Source organism: Sordaria macrospora, chromosome 2, assembly GCF_033870435.1.
Source record: "Sordaria macrospora chromosome 2, complete sequence".
Classification (NCBI taxonomy): domain Eukaryota; kingdom Fungi; phylum Ascomycota; class Sordariomycetes; order Sordariales; family Sordariaceae; genus Sordaria; species Sordaria macrospora.
In genome coordinates, this window is record NC_089372.1 from 2,634,035 (window position 1) to 2,647,704 (window position 13,670).

General features: G+C 52.6%; 4 protein-coding genes across 4 annotated transcripts; 3 read left to right on the forward strand and 1 right to left on the reverse strand.

The window, feature by feature from the left end:
- Positions 1 to 114: 114 nt before the first annotated feature.
- Positions 115 to 2,215, forward strand: SMAC4_04044 (uncharacterized protein; the record flags this gene model as incomplete). Its single annotated transcript, XM_003348151.2, has 3 exons — positions 115 to 524; positions 584 to 929; positions 991 to 2,215. Exons 1-3 carry the CDS (start codon positions 335 to 337, stop codon positions 2,213 to 2,215), a joined length of 1,761 nt encoding a protein of 586 aa, XP_003348199.2. The 5' UTR covers positions 115 to 334.
- Positions 2,216 to 2,404: 189 nt separating this feature from the next.
- On the reverse strand, positions 2,405 to 3,468 carry SMAC4_04043 (uncharacterized protein). The gene is made up of 3 exons (XM_003348150.2): positions 3,207 to 3,468; positions 2,902 to 3,041; positions 2,405 to 2,747 (listed from the first exon to the last, which is right to left on the reverse strand). Exons 1-3 carry the CDS (start codon positions 3,463 to 3,465, stop codon positions 2,598 to 2,600), a joined length of 549 nt encoding a protein of 182 aa, XP_003348198.2. The 5' UTR covers positions 3,466 to 3,468; the 3' UTR covers positions 2,405 to 2,597.
- An 84-nt stretch (positions 3,469 to 3,552) lies between these two features.
- SMAC4_04042 (uncharacterized protein) lies at positions 3,553 to 7,353 on the forward strand. Its single transcript, XM_066090038.1, has 2 exons — positions 3,553 to 5,681; positions 5,736 to 7,353. The coding sequence occupies exons 1-2, from the start codon at positions 3,958 to 3,960 to the stop codon at positions 7,156 to 7,158; spliced, it is 3,147 nt and encodes a 1,048-aa protein (XP_065946098.1). The 5' UTR covers positions 3,553 to 3,957; the 3' UTR covers positions 7,159 to 7,353.
- Positions 7,354 to 9,213: 1,860 nt separating this feature from the next.
- SMAC4_04041 (uncharacterized protein) lies at positions 9,214 to 10,510 on the forward strand (the record flags this gene model as incomplete). Its single annotated transcript, XM_066090037.1, has 2 exons — positions 9,214 to 9,402; positions 9,494 to 10,510. 2 exons carry the CDS (start codon positions 9,214 to 9,216, stop codon positions 10,508 to 10,510), a joined length of 1,206 nt encoding a protein of 401 aa, XP_065946099.1.
- Positions 10,511 to 13,670: the final 3,160 nt, after the last annotated feature.

Sequence of the window (13,670 nt, forward strand, 5' to 3'; positions counted from 1 at the left end):
TGGATTCGAGGAAGTTGATGTGGGCGCGCGTTGCCCCGATGCACCTTCCCATTTCCAAACCTTTACCCACCCCGCGCCTGGAATCCCTTATGAATGGATTTTTTTTTTTTTTCGACAAGTGCAGAAACCGACGATTCAAGGAAAAGACGGACGTCTGATCTTCCCTTCAGTTACGCCCTCGACTGCGCATCAAGACCGAAAAATCTTCTGCGTGCGCCAGACAAGGTACAGGTACCTACAGCACCAGCAAGACATGCCTGTCTGAAGTATATCTTGTGTTTCCCACTCGGTCCCTACGAAGCGATCGCCTGCTCTTCCTTCACCACATTTCATCATGCCGTGCCTCCGTGGAATCGAGGTTTCCCTCGTGACGGGGTCATCGGACGAGTGTATTCCCGAGTTTCCGCATCCCGAGGGCTCGTCCGCCCGCTTGATCAGTTCTCATGGCGGTTCAACAAAGCAGGAATCTATATCGACACGCAAAGCTGGTCCCACGATCGCGACGTACATACCGTCCGTGCCAGGTACTACATCTTTTTCTGATCTGTCTCGTCCAGCATGCTAACTGCCAGTACGTTTGTAGGCCACTGCTTCGCGATCAAGTACCACCTCAACGTTGTACCCCCCTCGCCTTGCAAGCATATCGTCTTTAAACTGTTCTTGAATGGCCGAGCGATTACCACATGGGGCATTGACCCAACCGAAAAACAGCATGGCACCGTTGTCAAGTCTCTGTGGGCGCCTGGCCCAAGCTACAATGGACAAGCAGGCCTCGAGTGTCGCAACTTTGTTTTTCTTCCAGGCCAGGAAACCAGATCACCTGCTGAAGACGGCGGTCTTATCGAGGTGAAGGTTTTTAGGGCGCGAGATAGAAAGGCTCAAGCGCCCAGACTGGAGGAGTTCCACCCTCAGAAGAACTATGGCATCGCGTATGTGGCCTCTACGGCGTGGAAAGTCTATGATGTGGTGGATGGCTGACAAATGTTGTAGTTCTCCCAGTATCGGCCTCGTGGATCTTCCTCAGGAAGCCCGCTACTATGTTTGGCATCTCATCGATCCCAAAGATTTGCCTTTTGCAACATTCAGGTTCCACTACCGCTCCTGGGAAAGCCTTGAGCAGCTGAACCTCATACCACCGAGAGAGTTCGAGTTTGTACGATCCCTCTCTACCAACGTACTAAGCCGCAGCACGACAATGGAGTTTGCCGAAGGCATGCTCCGCCACGTGGATGATAGTCAAGCGACACTGTTCACAAAGAACAACCATGGTGACGATAGTCAAGAGGCACTGTTTACGAAGGAAGATCATGGTGACGAGGAGTCAATCTCATTGGTCACGACCGATGACTACGAGGACAAGGAGTCAATCTTTGAAGAAAGCAAAACCCACGGTAAGAGAGGAGACCAACCTAACTACTCCCTCGGAAGCCCTCCGATTGTGTTCCCTCTATCTTCACTCTCTGGAAACATCCCTCAGCCAAGCAAAGCCCTCCGAGATGCTTACCGCGACTCGTATCTCCAGCGGCCCTTGCCAGAACTCCCACGCGAAGAGCCGAGCGTCGTACCACGGCGTTCCTCAGAATCTTCTGCTGCGTCTATTTGTCCGTCTCTGACTCCTTCTCTCAAGAAACTCGTTGACGATGGCGCCTTTGACGATGATGCTGCTTTTGAGATTGGCGTGGCGCGGACCGTTACACTGTCCAATCCAAACTCTTTCGGCACCCCGGTCAAGAAGAACACAAGGTCAGAGACACTCGAGGACATTTCCATGTCAGACTATGCGACATCGCCAGCTTCGACCAGCGAATATTACCCAAGCAAGGCCCTATCTCCTGGCCGATACCTACCAACGACCGGCAGCAGTTTCGACCTTGGTCTTGAAGGCTTTACCCTCACCCCGCAAAAGGAAGATGCGGCTCCAGTTTCTCAGACAGAATCGGATCGAAAAGTGTCCACAAAATATTCCATGCCTCCCTGTCACAAGTCTGAGCAAGACCTGTCCCGGGTGACGAGACTCAGGTTGTCAGAATCAGAGTGGATGAGCCGAACACCTTCCCCTCTCGAAGGGGAGCAGGCAAACACTGCCAGACGTCTATGGAGCCCTCCTCCTAGCACCTCGGCACGCACTGGCAGGTTTTTGGGTTTCCGGAAGAAGTCTTCGGAGAGTCCCGAAGAGGAAGAAGTTCGTTCTCGAGTCGTGGGCAACTGGATCTGAGTTCGTTATGTCCAACATCGTTACGTCGTTCTGAAGCTATCTGGGCTTATCGTTCATCATTTCAAAGGAAATCAAGGGTGGGAAAGGAGTTCTAGGTTGCGTACTAAACCCTATCTATACCCCAGAGTTGTTCTTTTCCTATCGGTACTTCCAAAGAGGTTCGCATTTCAGCCGCATAATGTAGGAATTAATGGGGACAAGGGGGGAATAATACTCAAAAGACCTCCCAGTAATGGTAGCACATCTAGAACTCCGTATGTCAGGAGGCGTCTAATAATTGGTTCTGTTTTCTCTTCCGGCTCGCTCATGCGGTGCCGTTCTGTTGTAATAGTTCTAGTGCCGTATTCCTAGCAGTTATGTACGTATCATCATCGCGATTCCCTTATTTCGAGGTCAACACCGCCCTGGAATCCTCCTCCTTGCCCAGGATTCCCAAGTTCCGTATCTGGCCGGCCGTCGGTGGGTTTGCCTTGTAGCCTCCTTCTGCTTCGGCTTTGCGGTAGGCGGCTTGGAGGGCTTGGACTCTGGCGGCCTGTTGTCAAGGGGAAGAATCAGGTTATAAGTGTTAGTGACCAGGCACAATCTATGTTTATATGTGGATCTTCGGTCTCCCGCGTGGAGTTCGTTTGTATTTGTCGTGGTCTTCTTGACTTGGTGATGGTTCGGACACGGTTTGGGTTACGCACCTCCTTCTTGTGATGCAAGCACTCGTAATAATCCTCCAGCATGGGCGCGCACTTCTTCTTGCCCGACGAGTCCTCCTCATTGCTGTTGACCACATAGCAGGCGAGCACTTCTTGCCAGAAGGGAAAGCACCGGGATGGACCTGGTAGTTTATCAAGCAATGTATCAATTAGCATTGGTATTCACAACGAACGAACGGGACGCAAATCGCCTCGGTTTCGCGACAACACATGGAGGTCTAACTGCATGCCGCTTCCAAGTGTCTGTCCAAGTTGATGGGATTCGGTATAATTGATCAATAACATACCCCCGTTCATGCCATAGCCGGACGACATGGCGGGCTGTTTTGTATATGGGATGCGCTGCTGGCTACGAGCGTCGGTTCGGTGGGTTGTAAATTGCGGGGGAGGCCGGGAGGGACCTGAGTCGTGACTCGCGTGAAAGTGGATGTCGGAGCTTCGGTGGTGGTGCGGGTCTCTGGCTGGCTCTCGCGGGTCTCTCTCCTCGACGGACGACGGCGACGACAACGGCGAGCGTGAGGTTGAACGCTCGCTTGCACCAAGCATCCAGTTCAAGATGTGGCTGGTATTGCTGGCTTAACGTGGGAGTTTGAGAAGTGGTAAGCCACACTTCTATGACATGAGTGTACGGAAAGCCACAATTGTCTCCCCAGATTTCGCAAGAGGGGACCGCTAGCTTGGCGGGAGCTTTCAAGGACCAGGGCTTTAGCTGGGCTTCTGGCGGCAGGCACTGGTGGGGGTCCGCTAGAAAGTCCAGGGTTGTCACCGCACTGCAAGTGGAAGCTTGGGAGCTGTTGTTGCACTCGCTGCAGGCAATGTGTTCATCAATGTTCCAGAATCCACATTCTTGACACCCATCCCACTCTCCGTATCGCGACACATTCATGTTAACGAACATCTGACGAAAGGATACCACAGCTTTTACATACCACCACTACAGTAATTATTCACAGGCACGGCTAGCCATGAAGTCGGAAGGCAACCCAACGCCCAATTGACCAAAACCATCGAATCCCTCCAAACGAACACTACGCGACAATGGCCCTCTTCCTCTCTCCCCCTAAGCTCGTGCTGCTCGCCGTGCACCTTGCTGTCAAAGCCGATATCGACAGCTTGACCTCTCTCGCCGCCCACCATGGCTCTGTTCTTCGCAAAGAACTCCTCCTACGCATCATTCTTACATATCTTCCCGAAACTCTGCGATCGAGCGACTACGTCACCCTAATCGAACACATCGAGCGTGGAGACTTTTCCGAATCGCAACTTGATCCCACGGAAACCGAGAAGCAGCATGGAATCGACATTACTTCCGTCGAGCCGCTTACCGAAGAAGAGGCCATCAAGAAAGTCAAGAAGCTCCGACTGCTACCCCTGTCCTCGCCTGAGGCCGCTCCATCCACAGCAGAAGTCGCCGCCGACGACACTACATCGCTATTTCTCCTGCGCAGGTCCTACAAGGTGGATGAAGAGGCTGGTTTGCTCACCGAGCTGCCGGCCTTGTTAACACCGTTCCTGGATCACTCGCCCGCAATCAGGTGGCTATTGGTCTCGACGATACTGCCGCTCCTGCGGCGCAACTGCGAATACTATCCCCACGAACCGATTCCGTACACACTGGCGGCATTCCAAAGATTGCCGGACAGGACGATAGCCAACTTGTTATTGTCACAGACAGGCGCTCGCGAGGAGGATTATGGACAGATCGGACGAGACCTGAAGGGCATCATTGCGCCTTGGTTGCTGGATAAGAAGCGCTGGATTAACGGTGGTCAGAAATCTGGCTCTGCTAAGGACTCGACGCCTAGGGGTGCCGACGCGGATGAGGATCCTTGTCCAGGGTGGAATCAGGTGTTGCGTTGGCTCACTTCGATTGCATCGAAGAACTGGAGGGTGGCCGCCAATGCTTTTGATCAATGGGAGGGTCCTCGGTCTGTGGATTTGGGGGGCATTTGGGTGGGAGAAGAGGAGAGCCAGCCAAACGACGAGCAGCGGCGTCATCTCGACTGGACGTACGCCCAGGCTGCTCTCGCATCTACATATGCGATCTCGGTGGCTTTAGTTGAAGCATTGGAAGGGGCTTATGCGATCCTTAACAGGGCTGTCGTCATCACGAATCAGGATCCTCTTCCGCCACTACAAAATGCAGTGGGCTTGTTAGCACCGCTCGCTGAGCAAGTCGATGGCATTGTGGCCTCGCCAAAGAACGCGACATACCTACGCAATGATCTCCTGGAGTCCTCGAACATTCTTACGTGGCCAACGGAGACGTCAACTGCTTTCTGCCAAGCCTTGATAATAAGCGCTTTCATCCTCACCAGAGCTGGGTCTCCATGCACCCTTAGGAGGGCGGGTGAGCTCGCACTGCTGCAGGATGAGCGGGAGCAAAAAGCGGAAGCCCTCAAGCTTATTCACGCTCTAGCTAACCAGGGACCGAAGACGGACGACAAGTTCTGGATGAAGGCCAGAGATGAGTTCCTTTGGCTTCGTGATTGGGGTGCTGAGGATGCCTGGGGCGCCACCGACTCGAGGCCCAAAGGCATCTTCAGCCAGTTGAAGAAGGAATTTTTGGAGGTCGAGTTCTTGAAGGCCTTGCTTACCAATACTCGTTACGCTTTGGCAAAATCGATTTACGAAGACTCGGTAGAACGGCCGTTGGACGAAAAGGTGCTGAAAGATGCCGTTTTCTCCACGGCCATGACTGCTTACGATAATGCCTCCAATCCTAACCGCACAAGGGGTGGGCTGAAGAAGTGTGATGACATGTGAGTTTGCCAGTATCCATGACGTTGTACGGATCATACTAACTCTAGGAATAGCATCAAAGCATTCCCCAACACGATCTCAAAGTCGGATCCCGTGGCCCAAAAGATCGAGGCCCTTCTCCAAGCCACACATTCCCTCAGTGAATTCCGTCTAGTGCTAAAACAAGGCGAACCCTTTACACCAGTTGTTCTACGAGTCCATGCCGACCCTATCTCCATCATCGACAGAATTCTCGAACAGAACCCCAAGAGCTACACACGGCTACACGACCTCCTCGATCTTGGGACCCGCATGGTCAAAGCTGGATTAACCGCCACCACAAAAACTCCAGCAACCAAACAACAGCATGGAAGCTACACAGTCGCGACCCTCTCTTCTGAAGAGGAAGCAAAGCAGCGACTAACCGCCGAGCGCCGTATCACTGCCATGTGCATCGACGCCGCTCTTACCGAGGACGACTTCGAGACCGCCTATTCCTACATACTCAACCGACTTTCTTCCCCACCATCCAAGAACAAGTCATCTTCATCCATTGTCGTAGACGACGACTACTCCTGGAAAGCCGCCCTCCAAGCCGGCAAATACCGACGCACCAGCCGCACCGTCCGGCCCACCCACCTCGGCACCAACGCCAGTGCCAACCCGGAGATCCGGCACCTCGAGCAGCGCATCGAGTGCCTTTCTACGGCTTTACGCATCGCGCCCACCCCCACACTCCAAGAGATCCTCAACGCGTACCGGCGAGTGGAGGAGGAACTTGACTCAGCCTTGAAGGCGGAAGAAGAAGCCGAAGACGCGTGGGATACAGCTGGTGATTCGATACATCATGGCGGTCGGGTGCCGGGTGCTTTTGGGACGCCACCTAGCAGAAAACCTACCAGCATTACTGGTATCGGAGGAGGAGGAGGATCAAGCGCCGCCGCGGCAGCTGCTCGCTCGTCAAAGTCAGACTCTTCTCGTCCCCAGCTGAAGCAGAAACAAACGGAAGAAGCACCCATGTCGCTCTTCGACCTCTCCCGCGCTAGCGTCCTTTCCGCCCAAAAGAACCTCTCCGCTTTATCTTCCCTGCAGCGCGTCGCCGGCGGACTGGGTGGACACCTGGGAGGTGTAGCTGGTGGTGTAGCCGGCGGTGTCGGCCAACTTGGCGGGCTCGTTGGCGGTTTCGGCAGTGGTCTCACGTCAAATGCAAGGAATAGCATGAGTAGTGACCGAGACCGAGACAACAATAACCGGCCGGGAAGTAGAGGTAGCACTTCTACTGCCGGTGGAGGCATGACAAACAGTTTTTATAGCGACAACGGAACTGGAAACGGGGAGGAAGGGAATGGTCAACATGGCAGAGTGAGGAAGAGAGATCAGTTAAGAGAGGCGGCGATGGGCACGCTGGTGTCGGGCGTGGGGTGGTTGGTTGGTGCGCCGGCGTCAGCACCACCACCGCAAGGAGAAAATGGGTCGACGGGGCATAGAGATGATTAGGAATAAGGCTGGGATTGGGAGTGGGCTGGTGCTTGTAGCAACGGTGTTTGATGATTCTTGGTCTTCTTCTGGATAAGGGTTGGTGCGAGTTTGGTTGCATGACATGATTGTTGTTAGCGTTTGATTACTGTAGAGAGAGAAAGGGGTTAATGATAAATGGAATAGTGTTAATGTACCACTTTGTTTAATTTCCGTGGTTCTTGGGTACTCTTGAGAGGTCCTGACTGGCTGACTGTATGACTTCTAGAGTACCTAGTGTCTTGATCCTCAACTCCTTCCTTTGGTCCTATCTAATTCTCCGATGGGTACCGAGGTGGGTGACACTCCACCCAAGGTCCGTCCATCTTTTGGTCCATGGAACTGTCCAGTCAAGCCATCTGTTGGGTTACTTCCATATAACTAATCCACCCGAGGGTTGACCGACTCCCGGTGTTCATTCCAAGGAAACATCAGATGAGTGGGAAGTAAGAACCCCTCAATCAGCAACTGAGGACAAACGGGGTATGAAAAACTTTGGTGTAATCCGATGTAGAAGTCTGTCCCGTCCAAGCAAGTGCCGTTTGCGGACCTCCAGCTAGGACTGACCCGACGTCATTCCCTTGGTATCTCTACCTACCATTGGAATGTTGATACTTCGTGTACTTCACGGGCCGTTTTCGGTGAGTGCCGTTACGAGCGCGCCGCCATTCCGCTGTCACTGCCACTGCCGGCAGGGCGTTGGTATTTTTGGATGTCTTAGAACTAGCAGGTCTTTGGTATTTGGTTCAGGTGTAGGTATGTACCGTACGGGGACGTTAAGTTGAGTTGAGTGTTGCTGATAAGCACATTCCAGTATACTAGCAGGGTTATACTCGGTTTCTTGTGGATGGATGATAGTGCAAAGGTATGGTGGTAACAACAACACTTACTAGGTATACTCCGATTGCGGTCATAGACAACTGAACGGGAACGGAAGAGAAATATACATCTAGGTAGATAGGTAGGGTGAGATACTTGACGATAACATCACCACACTCACCTTGCCTACCGAGCTACCTTTGGTTTGCGACGAGAACTTTCTGATGCAAACACTTGAAGGAAATAACAGAATGGAGGAACGCATTCGCCGGCGTCGACCCAGCAGAGAGAAAAAAAAGCAAAACATTCGAGACATGGTTCAGCCCGTCCGCCGTCCATCCGTCCGTTCTCAACTTTGGACTTTCTGCGCCGGGATCCATGCTTTTCTATTCCTGTAGACCAGACACTCACACCTCAACAGCAACGACTTTCCGTGAACGGCGTCGCTAGCAAGGTAGGACCTGCCTCCGGCTTGACACTCTACCATAGCACCACCAAAAAAACCAAAAAAAAAATAAAAAATTAATTTTGTCTCCGGCAGATCCAAAACGGCCAACAAGCGTATGTAGGTTCATCCAAGTGCCGGGTCAGGAATCGTACAATGTGCGGGTAAGGCGGATTGGCGGAGGCCGGAGGGGTAGACAGTCTTGCCTTTGTTTGCAGAGATTTCAGGATGGAGAGGAGACTGCCTATTGCGTACATATCGTATGTAGTCACTTCATCCCTCAGTATGTACCTTGGTAGCTAGGTAAGGTGGGCGGTGGGTGTAGCGTGCTATGTTGCCTATGCCTTACCACCAGATGTCTGGCTGCTTTGTTCTCCAGATCGTGCCAGTGGCTGACTGGACGATCGGAAACGGGGAAAGACACAAGGTTTGAAAAAATTTGCGATATGCCGTCTTCGTCATCACAGAGGTAGGTAGAGGTGGCCAGCCATGGCCGGATGTCCATACTTGGTAACTCTCGCTCGGGTAGCAGAGTCTAGAGTGGTCTTCAAGAGGGCGAGGGTTCCTCTTATAAGAACTAATCATGTTCTCTGGCTTTGAACTTCAATCTCCATCGACATCAGGTTTCTCATCATCAACATCTGACTTTTGTTGTTGTTTGCTCGTTCAACCCGCCACCTACCTTACTGCTCCCGACCTGCCTACGTACCTCGTCAACATCACTCGCTCAGCCTTATACTCTCGAGAAGCACCACAGCTATCCAGGTGGCAAGATGAGGACCTTCACAACCCTTATCTCACTGGTGGTGGGCTATGCTGCCATCGCCAACGCTCAGGGGCTCTACGTCGATACCCGTGGCCGAGCCAGATGCACCCTCCCCAACGGTTCCTACTGTGGTGCCGATGGCCTTCTTATCCGATGTGACGGCACCTTTGCTTTGGCGGGGTTGAACTGCAACGACGTGAGTTCACTTTTGCACACTCCCTCCTACCTCGGTTGACGATGTCGGAAACAAAAAAAGATTGAAGGAATGCTAACACGAGAGACGACAGCTTCTGATCGAAGCGGTCCCCCGCGGCATCGACCTCAATAATCCAGCCACCTGCTGGCAGGAGACTGCCTTCACCGGTAACGCCGTGTGCCGGAAGAACTGCCGCGTCTATGCTAGTCCGCAGCCCTTCGACCTGGCGGCTGATGAGTGCACCCCTTACTTTCCCGGGACCGCCACCGTTCTAACCATTGCTCCTACGACCGTTCCCACGACTGTTCCAACTACTGCCCCAACCACCGATCCTACTACTGCTCCCACTACCGCTCCCACTACTGATCCTACTACTGATCCTACTACTGATCCTACCACTGATCTTACCACTGCTCCTACCACTGATCCTACCACTGCCCCTACCACTGATCTTACCACTGCTCCTACCACTGATCCTACCACTGCCCCTACCACTGATCCTACCACTGCCCCTACCACTGCCCCTACTACTGCCCCTACTACTGTTCCTACAACGGCCCCTACTACTGCTCCTACAACGGCCCCCACCCTCCCGCCACCCACAATCCGTCCCTCCACCACCGGCTCCACCACTCTAACCTGGGACCACCACCACTGGAGCAAGTCTCACGGCCCCTGGCCCGACTGGACCAACACCGCTGCGGCCTCCGCTTCCAAGTCCGCCTCAGCTTCAGCCTCCACTGCCCCAACCCGCGGTCCCCGTCCCGGCCCCTGGACCAAGAAGCCCAAGCCTGACCACCACAAGACGGACAAGTGGGAGACGTCCACTGACTGCGAGACGGATACCGTTACGGCCACTGCTGCTCCTGTCACGGTCTTGCCTACCAAGGTTCCGGTGCCGGTGCCGGTGCCCGTTCCTACCACGCTGGTTCCGGCTCCGAACCCGCCTGTCATCGTTGTGCCCACCACGTCTCCGGCGAAGGAGACGAGCGCTGCTGATCCTGTCGGTGTCCCGGCGCCGGCGGTGACTGCTGGTGCGCCGCAGAGGGCGAAGGCTGCGACGGCCGGATTGCTGGTTGTTGGTGGCGCTGTTTTCTATTTCCTTTGATTTTTGGTTTTGTGTATGACGTTTTCATTTTCTATTTGTCTTGTTTTGTTTTGTTTTGTGATGGTATGAGGGAAGACTCGTGGCGGACTTGGCGCTCCTTTATGGTTTTGAAGAAGAATGTGAGATGACACTGAGTGAGGTGAGGATAATTTGTAATAATGGTAGAAAGAGATGGACATGACAATGGAAGTAACGACTAGGACTACTAGATGTGACTCAGATAATTAGGAGAACTGAATGAATGGCCTTGAAACAACGCAAAAAGGACCGGACTGCTGTCTTTGGTGTGCGTGAGCGTGAACTTCCAGTCGGTTGTTTTGGTGCAAAAGTCGCTATCGGTAAGTTAGCGCGGTATGTCCTGACAGACAGACCCATATATTACACAGGTCGTCGGTTTGACTACCCAGAAGAGGATTGACTACCTACACTCGTAGTGTCTGTCAAATCTATGACCAACTCCTCTTGAATCGGAAAAAAGACTGGGTACCTTGAGGATAAGCTGACTGTCGCATCCTCAGCATCCATCAGTCTGATCTCTCTAGGTTTGATCATGTTGACCGCGCTTGCTGACCAAGCAAGATGGGCATGAGATTTCAAGTAAGTCAGTAGAAAAAGAGGAAACCGTGAAGCTGGTTGTTCGCAAAATGATTTGTTTCGACAGGTGTGTTAAGGGAAAAAAGGGAGTAGGCTATAGATAAATCGGCAATGTGCTTGAATATGATGAGGAAAAGTAAAGAAGCCAACGTAAAGGCTGGGAAACGGGATCATACTTGGTTCTTCGTATCCCACCAGATTTCCAATTCCGCCGTCTGGTATGTCCCGGGCGATAGCTTCCTTCCTGTATAAAAGAGGCGGCTTCGCTCCTCATCAGATGGCCCCTTCCATGCCCGTATTCGGTAGTTACCTTCCTGCTTGCCAATCTCGCGATAGTAAGCTGCGCGATAGTAAGCTGCGCGAGTGGGTTCTGGACCTTTCTCGGTCCCGACAGAGTGTCTGTTCGGTAATGCTTGTTCGCTTGAACTCATATGGCTCCAGGGTTATGGTACGTGATAATTGAACTCCAAGAGGTCAGATTGTGAAAGGAAGCGGAAGGTAGAAAGTGATAAGCTTTTTCTGTTACGCGGCCACGCCGTCAGCCTTCATTGTTCTTCTCCTCCCCATATTGACACAGTCAACACTCAATCTATTCAGAGCTAATTATGGATGCCTGTGTAAGCGCAAAAGGGGTCGCATTCGGTCCCGACAAGACGGGCTGACCGTGGTGGTGAGGAGGACGCGCACTAACAAGAACATGTCAGCAATGGTAATTTGATTCATCGTTTTTGGTCAAGCTCAACCTGTTGTCATTGCGAAAAGACCGTCGGGGTGGATAGCGCTGAGTGGTAGTGCCGGTAATATCGGCCATGTCCTCCGTGTTTGTGATATTGTCGATGTGTTTTCTTTTTTGACCTTTTGTTGTCAGGTCGTATGCTGTTCCAATTGGGAGGAAGGAAGGGAGGTGGTGGTGATGGGTTGGCTGACGTTGATTTCGGCTAGCTGGTAGGCGTAAACAAACACAGAAAGGAACACCCCTGAACGCCACTGAGCGCCTCCCCCTGGCGATGGGCCCAGGCGGCGCTGTTGCCGGTGCAACCCCCCTTTCCCCCGGCCCGTTGTTTGTCCCCCAGAACTGCCAGGGAGAGGTACCTCACTCACGCTCCCACAACTTTCCAGCAACTGAATTTCTCTTCTTCACAAGCTCACCACAGACCACCCCATCTCGCTCCCCATAGATTAAATGATACACACAAAACGAAGATCCACGCCTTGCACGGCCCGTCTTGGCACCTATCTTTGGAGGTAACTACCAACCAAGTCTACCCTCTTACACTAGCTTTACCAATCTTTTTGCTCTTCCATAAACAAATGCTCGTAAAGAGGGGAGTTAGTAAATTCGGATGAATCTGGTTTGGTTCTTTTTGGTTATGTTTTCGTAGAGTTATCGTTGTATGAACAGTGGTGGTGTCGGTTTTGGTGTATCGTTTAATCATTGGGGAGCGAGCCCATCCATTGATCGTGATGGGATCTGCAACATCTCCATCGGTTCGTCATGGCTACCCGCTCGCCTTGGTCTCGCCTTGGTGATCGTCTCTGATAAGCGTTGGTCTTGAACAACTCTAGCAGCTTTGGCGCGCGGGGTTAGCAAGTGATCAACAGCGCCAGCCAGGAATTGCCGACTTACACATTCACATGAAAAACAAAGAGTCGATTTGTTACCGATATCACCGAGCAAAGTGGAAATTCATCAATCAACAACACATGCTCAATCATCACTTTCAACGCATTGCATTGGCTTCTTTTTCATAACCTGTCAATTAGTGGTCATTTTATTCACGGTCCACCGGGCGTCCTGTGGGGCTAAGCTCGTAATGGCAGCAGTGGGCGTCGTTGGCGAGACCGGCACCATGCCTCACCAGGACCGCCGAGATGGACCCTCACAAAGAATTAAGGAATACGCTCCGGTCCTTGAACTTCTTCCTCTTCCGTCGTTCCAATCTCGACTGCGCCTCCCCGAGAGCGAGCTGTGAATTCGGGACCTCCTCCCTCGCTCACAACCCCAGGTTCAAGGGCCCATACCTACCCAGATGGCCATAACCCATACCGTATCCATCATCTGCCATATGGCACCATTGATGGGTTTGGCCAACACGCTCCCGTGCCTCCCTGCAAGACACTCAACACTGTCGCATTCTCCCCTTTTCTCGGCGCTCTCAGTTGGCGACGAGATGCTGGCAGTTATCGAAGCTTATCCCAGATGACCAATGGGACAAGGGCAACTTTGCTTGTGCCTTCCGGCCCCTCCAACAGGCTCTGTTCCTGCACTTGGACCATCTTGCTCCCTGGCTTTCTGTCCACTCCCCACCCCTCCTCTCCCCTTCTAGAAACGCCGGCTAACCAATTCCCGTCTGAAAGAATCTGACATGCATCCTTTCCATGGTGGCCATCCATAAGGAAAAGATTTTCTGATCTTGAAACTCAAAAAGAAGAGGATGGGCGAGACAGCATCACATCTCTGACAGAACCTGCAGACATGGAGGCTGGTAGATACGCTTTGATGTCATCCAACATGGACATCAATAGAGCTGGCCACGATCAACGTTCAAGAGCCTCCATCAGGCAT

Bases quoted from the DNA above. Each gene is read 5' to 3' on its own strand.
- SMAC4_04043 (XM_003348150.2), bottom strand. From the start codon at position 3,465: ATGCTTGGTGCAAGCGAGCGTTCAACCTCACGCTCGCCGTTGTCGTCG. The intron at 3,042-3,206 runs GTATGTTATTGA...ATAAACTACCAG, and splicing joins CGGCTATGGCATGAACGGGG to GTCCATCCCGGTGCTTTCCC. The intron at 2,748-2,901 runs GTGCGTAACCCA...CCTTGACAACAG, and splicing joins GCTTGCATCACAAGAAGGAG to GCCGCCAGAGTCCAAGCCCT.
- SMAC4_04042 (XM_066090038.1), top strand. From the start codon at position 3,958: ATGGCCCTCTTCCTCTCTCCCCCTAAGCTCGTGCTGCTCGCCGTGCAC. The intron at 5,682-5,735 runs GTGAGTTTGCCA...CTCTAGGAATAG, and splicing joins CTGAAGAAGTGTGATGACAT to CATCAAAGCATTCCCCAACA.